The 9,909-nt window shown below is 34.0% G+C and overlaps 1 protein-coding gene across 1 annotated transcript in view; it reads right to left on the bottom strand.

The window, feature by feature from the left end:
• Positions 1 to 557: 557 nt before the first annotated feature.
• Positions 558 to 9,909, bottom strand: part of ATP6AP2 (ATPase H+ transporting accessory protein 2) — a 25,666-nt gene continuing 16,314 nt past the window's right edge. The window contains exons 7-9 of the mRNA XM_069065703.1: positions 8,170 to 8,319; positions 3,327 to 3,446; positions 558 to 1,817 (exon numbers count right to left, since the gene is read on the bottom strand). Of these exons, the coding sequence (XP_068921804.1) occupies positions 1,623 to 1,817; positions 3,327 to 3,446; positions 8,170 to 8,319 (465 nt within the window). The 3' untranslated portion in view covers positions 558 to 1,622. The remainder of the gene's footprint in view (positions 1,818 to 3,326; positions 3,447 to 8,169; positions 8,320 to 9,909) is intronic.

Below are 9,909 nucleotides of genomic sequence, written 5' to 3'. Positions count from 1 at the left end.
AATTATCTAAGGCCAGATTTGAACTTGCATCTTCCTGACTCCAGCTCTGGCATTCTATCCTCTGCACCACCCAGATGCCCCCATTTATTGCTACATTCACTTAAAAAAAAATCCTATTGTATATTTTATGTGTTCAGCAAAAAAAATATTTTTTAAAAAGAACTAAAATGCTTTTATTTATAATCATAACAATGTAAGAAATGTCAGTACTCAAAAGGGCCTGTTATTTCATTATTTTGAGTGTTTCTTCTGGTGAAGAAGACCCAAATCCATCACACTTGCCCATCTTCCCCAAAATCCTCTCATGTAAGGTTTGACACATGTGAGTCCAATGTACTAAGGGCCTTCCATCATTTATCCCTCACCCTCACCACAAAATCTATTTTTTTACTTTTTATCATGTATCTTTGATGTTAGTAATAATTTTAAAGAAGGTAAATTTTAAAAGGGTAGATGTATTTTCTGAAATGTACATACAGCAAAACAATTTTTCTGCAAAACTTATTTCATTTCATATAATAAAAAATCAGTTGGATTTAGTGAATGACTAACACATATTTGCAATCCTTATCAATTTTTATTTATTTCAGTCACTTTATAAGCTTTATAACATTGGTCCACATCAAAAAGTAGGAATCATCCATTTAGCATTCTGTAGAATGAAACTGTAACATCAAGCTTACCAACTAATATAGGAGTTGAAAAACAGACATTAAAATAAAAAAAATGGACTTTCAACTCAAGCCATTCTCAAAAGTACCATCATACAGAAATGTGTGTCTGTGTGCATAACTGTAAGAATTCACAATACCATATGCTGACAAATGAGAGTATTTCAGAGTTGGCAGGAACCGAAATGACATTTAGTCCAACCCCTCATTTTACACAAGGGGAAACTGAGGCCCAAAGAGGTTAGTGACTCCTCCAGTGTCACATAGCTAGACATGGGATGAGGTGGAATTAGAACCCTGGTCTCCTGGGTCCAGTTCAGTCAAATACTCTATATGTTTCCTTTTCTAGGTTTTAACCATCTCTTAATAGATCACCAAACTTTCAGAAGAGGTTAAAAAACACTCATCCTCTGTCTATGAGAATATTTTTCTAAAACTATGTGTATAAGCATTTCCCCCATTTTAAGGACTTTTATAGATCATAAAAACCTTCATCCAGTAACTGTTCAAGATATTTATATCATCTTAAGACATTTACAAATAGTTCATAATACATAACAATCTAAAGATGATTTCTACCCATACCATTAAAGAACTCAGCAAAAAATTTCTATTATACTTTCAGTGCATTTGTTACACATAGATGAGCAACACAGGCTAACATTTATAAATATTTAAAGTATTTCCAGTGCATATTTCCAAATTTAAAATGGAATGAAATTATTTTAATGCCACTGTAATAACATAGCAAAGTGAAGGATTTGTCATCACATTTTCACTTAAATATTACCCACTTTGAAAAATGGTTACAAGTACACACAAAATAGAAAACAAATCTTGTCTTTTAATAGACTTAAAATACAATATCCACTTTAAACCATACCAAAAGACTTATCTTAATATAACATGGATGGTTTCCATATTCTTTTATTAGGATGGCACAGAAAAAGGCTAATCCATTCGGATCTTCTGATTTGTCATCCTATAAATAATACTATCGTATCCAGGATCCATGTTCCACAAGCCATAGGAGATGATGATCACAGCTAAGGCCAAGCCCAGCATTATCCAAAGAATTATGTTGAAGACTACCGCATAATTTACGTTGTATGTATATGCAAGATTGTACGGATTTCCTGGATTGCTCTATAATTAAGATTTGAACATAGAAAGTTAGAAACCAAGAACATAAAACATCGAACACCATAGAACATAGAAACATCATGAAAAGATCTGAACACAGAAAGTTACCTCATTGTAGTCAAACAAACTATAACAATGTATCAGGAAGACACAGGCAACATAGTGCTGCTAGGAATGTTAGGTCTTATCTCCCAAAGAAATTTCCATTTTCATTCACTACCATAATTTACATAAGTCAAATTTCATATTTGTTCTAATTAGAAAGTGACATTAATATAATTTGAAGTACATTAAAATCGATGATATATCTTCATTCTCCATTCACCAAATACACTTTCTACATAATGAAGTCTAGGGGCGGCTAGGTGGCACAGTGAATAGAGCACCGGCCCTGGAGTCAGGAGGACCTGAGTTCAAATGTGGCCTCAGACACTTAACACTGACTAGCCATGTGACCTTGGGCAAGTCACTTAACCCCAATTGCCCTCCAAAAAGCAAAAACAAAAAACAAACAAACAAAAAAAAGAAGTCTAGCATCATTGTAAAAGGACTGTATTACAATTCAGCCAAAGCCCTGAGGGATATATTCATAGATCACCTTAAAGAACCAAGACTGAGGAGGCAAGGAGGTATGGTTTGGAAAGAGAATTTCAGATATAAGACATCAACCTAGAAGGTCCTGTTTTCTGTCTGGTTCTTTGAATTGCAAAGACTTTCCTAAGCCATTAAAACATTGTTAACATTAAAAAAAAACCTACAAATTAATAAATAACAGAGCTCAGTCTTAAAATTCTCTTCAGAACTAAAGTGCATGTATCAGTCAACTCTGGGCTATCCCTACAAGGGGTTATTATTTTAATCTCATTAACTCCACTTCCCAACAGAACTGGATAGGGAGAAAATTGTGGGTGGACATGGAGAAGACTATGTCTATGGATGAGTTATATATCTGACTTTATTCATAAATCACATGCATATCAACAACTCATTCTTTTGAATGACCTACATTACCATTCTTCTAAATAGGTATTTCGGGAATACACTAAAGAAAATGTTATGTTTCTCTACTTCAGTCTTAAAAATGAATGGGTTATATCCAAAGATAGTAAGTCTCCAAGAAAAATTATACACATTTCCACCATTAATTCCTAATATTGTAATTACATAGCAATACAGTATGAGCATTACTTGTTGCTTCTGAACCATTTCAATTTCATCCCTGACCCTAACCCAAAAGGAAAAATCAAGTGCTTACCAAACCAAAATCTGGTTGCAAATCTTCCAAAAGAAGACATAGCTCACAATCACAAGCATCTTGCAATTCAACAGCTATACTTGAATGTGGTTTCAAATTTTCTCCATGTGGGAGATTAGAAATAACAAAACTTATATTTTAATTGTAATCAGTTTAGATTCGATGCATTTAGTGCAGAAGCTTCAAAGCAAATTATGATTTGGCTAGAAAAAAAAGTCTATCTTTTGATTCTAAAGCAGTATATAAAATACACTTACATTCTGTTTCGCCTGAAGAATAGAACGTGTCTTTCTCACGAGGGGAGAGTCAAACGACTTTACTGTTACTACTTCCACTACTGCATTCCCACCATATAGGTCATACATCTCATCTGCAAACTATGAAAGATTACTTATTTACTATCAAAGTTAAATAGAGACATATCAAAGAATTTGACAGTAGAGGACACTGTGAAGCAAAGCTGGTTAAAACTATAAAGTTCAGATTGGGGGTGGGAGAAAAATGAAATCAGGTGGATGAATTGGAGGTCATAATACGGGTGAAGAAAAAGTACAGAAAAGGGAAGGGCACAAGGAAGAGAGAGAATGACAGGTTATGATAAGATATAGGAATGTCAAGAATTTTTGATCACAGAGGTTGAAAACTTGTAGGTAATTATGAGATACACAAGATTTCCCCTACATGTGGCTGAGGTGGAGTAAAGGCATAAAGTTATGGAATTTGAGGAGATTGAGGAAATCAGAGGTTAGAGTATTGGAGGCATCAATGTGAATGATAAAAGTCCCCTTGTAGATGGGCACAAGTCAGGAAAGGGAGGAAGATAGCAAGCCAAATACTAAACTCTAAGAAAGGTGGAAGAATGACTAGGGACCAATGGTCATGGCCACCATGACCTGTATTAGGTAATCTATTTTGATAGAGCAAACTTTCAAAGAACGAGGAGTTGCTGAATGATAGTGGTAAAAGGAATATCCCAACTCCCCTCTCAGCACTAACAGGGAACAGGAGCACAATAGGTGATAGGAGAAGGTGTAGCTAGTGTTGGAGAGGATGGCCAGGGATGTCATGTCATCTGGAAAAGTCAGGTCTCTGTAAGAGCCAGAGAGAACTACAAGAGGAAAAGGTACAAAATGAAGGCAAAGTTTGTTAGAAAAATTACTTCTCTTTGATACTAACATTCTTGGAGTCTAAGACACTGGAGGAGTTTCTTCAAGTCTATTTTCATCTATCATCACTACTAAACTAACTGATTAAAAAATCCACTGAAATAGCACTATCCTCAAATAATAGCTCAAGATTACTTAAAGACAACAAAATGATGAAGGAAAAAATACTATCAAATAAAAGGTTAGCAATAACCCCCCTCCTATTTACCCCACATCTTTTCCAACATGCTTACTGCATTCTCTAAAGACATTTTCTTATGTTCTGATTTTAATTTTGTACATCTCCCCTTTGACATTTTCTAAATATTTATATTTTTCTGCTTATTTGAGGATTTTAAATTTTTTTTACAACTTAAGGCAGAATTCACTAGCCATCTCTTTCTTTCCCTGGTTAAAAGCAGTGATCAATGGGAACTTTCCCCTTACAGATCATTTTGCAGCATCTGGTAAATATTATCTTCTTATTATATTAAATGAAGTGATAATTATTTTGCTATAATTATTCTCTGACCCATTCATTATCGGGATATTATTTAGTTGCAGTTTAAGTCTATTTCTTTTGCTCAAATTTCCCTTACTGATTTTATCCTCAGTTGTTACAGTTTTTAAAGAATGCATTTAAATATTTCTGTCTATATTTTTTTTAATGACCTAGCACATGATTAGATTTTGTAAAGGTTCTATATGATAATGAAAAATAAGCATATTCTTGAAGATTCCTATTCAGTAATAACTAGTACCTAGCTTTTCTAATGTTTCCAATGTTTTGTTCAAATACAAAATTTCCTTCTTGTTTTCAAAATAGTGTAGTAGGGTTAAGGTAATGACTGTGGGAGTTAGGAAAAACCGGGTTTTCAAATTCTACTTCAGGTATTTATGAGCTATGTGGCTCTAGACAAACAACTTAATTTCTCTGTGCCTTAGTTTCCTCTTCTGTAAAATGAATACTCAAAAGCCTCTAAGGTCTTTTCCAGCTCTAAATCTATCATCCTATGATACAGCTGTTAAGTGCATACTTAAATCTAAACATAGCATATCGAAACCTCCTTCAATTACTATTTAACTATTTAGACTTTTTCAATTCATCTGGCTTTTCTAATAAATTGGTGTGCCATTCAGTACATAAATGTTACAGTGTATTGAGAGGTAGCCTTGGAGCCAGGAAGACCTGAGTTCAAAAGTCTCTGACACATCCTGGACCAGTCACTTAACCTTTCAAGTATTCCAACCAATTCTTTAAAATTGCAAGTTGCAAAGAACGTGCCAATCCGCACTGGAAGAGAAAGTTTTCTTATCAAGGAGTTGCCTTTATTACAGATCCAGCATAGTTTGTTTTTCTAAGAGAAGCAGGATGGCATGCTGGGGACAGAGATGATGACCTTAAGACAGGAAAGACCTGATTTAAGTGTTACTTCTGGCTTTGTAGCCCTGGGCAAATTACATAATTTTTCATTGCTTCTTGCAACTCCCAGCCTCTAAGTTAAAGACAGGAAGCCAATTTATATTGGAAGAGAGAATTTCCTTACTGGTAGTTCCCTTTACCAATGAAATCATAAGTACAGGAAAAAAAAATCAGTTTCTATTGTAGAGAGGGCAGAATCAAAATGAGGAGTGAATAGAGTCAAAATTTCTACCTATCTCTCCCAGTACAACTCCTCCAGAACAACCCAGAAAATGCACCAAACTGAATTTTGACCAAGAAAGTCAGGAAAAAGTGAGTAATTTTTCCAGCAAAGGGAAGCTTAGGAAGACAGACAGGTCAGTGGGGTGGGAGCTGGCTGGGACAATAAAGATCACACAAGATTTAGCAGCCACCACCTAAAAGAATGTAGAGTTTGAAACAGAATATTATAGAAGGCAAAGGAACTAGGATCCCAACCAAGAATAACCTATCTTGTAAAACTAAATATAATTCTAGGGGGTAGGAGGGGAAGGAAGGGAAAGAACTAATAGAGTTGAAGCATTCCTGATGAAAAGACCAGAGCTGCATAGAAAATCTGATGTTTAAACACGGGATACAAGAAAAGCATAAAAAGGTAAATATTAGGGAGAAAATCATATGAGACTAAAAAAGATAAAACTGTTTACATTTCTACATGCAACCCCTTAGAATAGGGCTCTTAGAGAGAGCTTAACTGGGAGGACAGAGGACCTGGGTGTGATTCTATTATGTCGGAATGATCTCAAAGTAAAAATGGAAGGGTTAGACTCTGTTAGAGGAATGCATTGGGGGGGGGGGGGGGTGAAAAAAGGGAGAAGGAAAAAAAATGGGAAAAATTACCTGATATAAACAAGGCATGAAAGTACAAACTTATACAATGAAGGGGCAGGGGCAACACTTGAACCTCAATCCTATCTAAAATGGTTCATGCAGTGAAGAATAAACATATACCCATACAGTGGAGTATGGAAATTCATCTAACACAACAGGAAAATAGGAAAGAGAAAGAGAGAAAGAGGGAGAGGGAAATAAGAGAAAGGGCAGATTAATAGAGGCAGTGGTCAGAAATAAAACAGATTCTTGAGACAGGGTATAAAAGAGAAGGATAAGTATAAGAAAATAGGATGGAAGGGAGCGAATAGGAGGGAAATAAACAGTTAACAATCATAACTATGAATGTGAATGGGATGAACTTACCCACAAAATGGAAAAAGATAGAGGATAGCAGAATGGATGACCAGAAAGCAACAATATGTCATTTATAAGAAACACACTTGAAACTGAAAGATACATATAGAGTTAAAATAGAAAGCTGGAGAAGAATCTGTTATGCTTCAACTTAAGTAAAAGAGGTACAGATAGTAATCATGATCTCAGACAGAACAAAAGCAAAAGTAAAAATAAACCTAATTAAAAGAGTTAATAAAGAAACTACATTTTGCCAAAATGACAATGAATTAATAAACTGAACAGAGATGTACCAAGAGTATAGCATCTAAACTCTCAAAGAAAGGGTTAAATGACTTACAGGATGAAATAGAAAGTAAAACTATACTCATGGGAGACCTTATCATAACCCTCTCAGATCTTGACAAATCCAGTCATAAAATAAACAAGAAGCAAGTTAAGGAGATATACAGAATATTAGAAAAGTTAAATATGATAGGCCTCTGAAGAATACTGGGAAAAATGGGAATGGAAAGTAGTATACCTATTTCTCAGCCTTGCATGGTACCTTCACAAAAATTACATTCAATAAAGAACCTTGGAAGCATAAATTTAAAATTTATTGGAAACTAAATAACTTAATGCTAAAAAATGAATGGATCAAAGAACATCATAGAAACAATTAACAGTTTCATTCAAAATAATGACAACAATGAGACAAGATATAAAATTTGTGGGATATAGCCAAAGTAGTACAGAGGGGAAAACTATGTCTCTTAATGCTCACATCAATAAAAGAAAGGACAGACCAATGAATTGGGCATGCAGATAAGAAAACCAGAAAAACAAAAACCTCCAGCTAAACACCAAAATAGAAATCTTGAAAATCAAAGGAAAGATGTACCAAATGGAAAATAAATAACTATTAAACTAATAAAACTAGGCTAATTTGACTTAAAAAAAGAAAGAAAACCAAGTTACCATTATCAAAAATTTAAAAGGCGAATTCACAATGAAGAAGAAATAAAAATGATTACTAGGAACTACTTTGCCCAACCATATGCTAATAAAACCAACAATCTAAATGAAATGGATGTTTAGTATAAATTCCCAATATTAAAATAAGAGTAGACAGAACATTTAAATAACCCAATCTTAGAAAAAGAAACCGAACAATTAAAAAATGAACTCCTTAAGAAAAATGCCCCAGGACCAGATGGATTTACATTATCTATGGTACTTTAAGCGTAAAGTACTTTCTTTGTTTTATTTCTCTTGGTACTATTTTTTTACCAATGCTTCTGTTTTATATATTGGTAAAATCACCTTTTGTAGAAAGTCAGTAAGGATCTGTGAAGCATCTTTGAATTGCTGAGAATCTTCTCCATAGCGTTTTCCAATTTCATCCAAGCCAGCCAGCTCCAGAGAATACAGGTCAGGAGAATGATCTTTGGCTAGATGCTTGTGTCGGGACAACTTAGGAAAAGGTTACAGAACAAATAAAATTGCAAATATATGCACTTAAAATTTTATATCAAGATAAATTTCATACATAACTGAGTAAAGTTAGATGCAACTATACTTAAGATACTTAGCAAGTTCCCAATTAGTTTCCTGAGACTATAAAAAGATGAGTATTATAATAGGGTCATAACATAAAGAGTTTGATAAAAGTAGTAAGAACTCTTAATTAAATCTAAGGGGAGTATTGATAATTCCTAGATATATAATAAATATTCTTTGGTCATTTAAATGCTACTTTATACTGCCACTGTCTGCTTCCTACAGTAAAAAAAATAACACATACAATATACTAAGTAGATTATTATATACCTAAACAAACAGCTGGACTTATACATCTTCTGTAATGAGGTCAGGGTGAAGAAAAGCAATTATTACAGGCTGAGTGTCCCCTGTAGCAGCACTACTCATGTCCTTGACACTTTCTTTTCCAAATCTTACAACTAACCACCAGTGGAGATTTGGGAAGTATGTGCACATCTGTACTTTGATCATTTTGAATCATGACTAAGATAGAAAAATGTATCTATGCACAAAAGTAAAAAAACTTAAATCACTAAAAAGCTTCAGAAGTAGATCACTGATTCATATAACATAATTATGAAACTAATAAAAATCAACATTAGTTCAAATTGTTATTTACGTTTTATGTGACCCTTTTTTGTCTAGACTTGATTTCAGATACATGAAATTTTTTTTGTGTTTGGGGTGGGAGGTGAGGATGGGATGGGATATACTAAACAGCCCTATAATTCTATCAGCGTAGTAAATTCCAAATATCCAAATCACCAGCGCAGTCAAGAAATCCCTCTATAAGTTATAGTCTTTGATATTCTTGGGATAGTGAGAAATTAAGTAACTTGTCCATGATAATAGAGCTAATATGTGTCAAGAAGTAAAAATTGAACCCAAGACTTCTTAATTCCAGGGCTAGCTACCCACCTCTACCTCTGTCCACTACATAATACCTGCTGTGTATGTGTGTGTACACACAAACACAATTCTCTTTAATAGCTCATAAAAGTCTTCTGTTGTGTTAAGCTTTAATAACTTCAGAACTCTAAAGTGCTGCAAACCAAAAAAAATATACTTTGGAAGTTTAATTATTGAAACTTCTTTACACTTAAATTCTGTGAATTCTGAATAAGAAGTTTTTTATTTTGTCAAGATTGCCATTATGCATTACATGTTTGACAGTTTCTGGATGACACTTTTTCAGACCTGTGGATCAGGCTACAATTTTAAATGCAATTCTGTCCGTCATTGAGCAATAGATGATGAAAGTTTTTTTTACCAAGTTCAAAAATGAGCTAGAGTGAGATGTATCACACAAGCTGGTGGTTAAGCTGAATTTATCAAGAAACATATTAAGATTTAAAAAACTTTAAATAACCAGCTCTTAAAATATTATTTTTTGTAAGTTTTAGCATTTACACTTAAGTTATTAAAGCTTAAAACTGCCCTAAGACTTTCGGGACATGGTGTGTGTGTGTGTGTCTGTGTGTGTGTGTGTGTGTGTGTGTGTGTGTGTGTGTGTGTGTGTGT

Source organism: Petaurus breviceps, unplaced genomic scaffold (assembly GCF_028583685.1).
Source record: "Petaurus breviceps papuanus isolate PSGF00001 unplaced genomic scaffold, PetGlider_PUasm1.0 90700, whole genome shotgun sequence".
Classification (NCBI taxonomy): Eukaryota; Metazoa; Chordata; class Mammalia; order Diprotodontia; family Petauridae; genus Petaurus; species Petaurus breviceps.
Note: the sequence above shows the minus strand (reverse complement) of the source record. Positions and strands in the feature narration are given on the sequence as shown.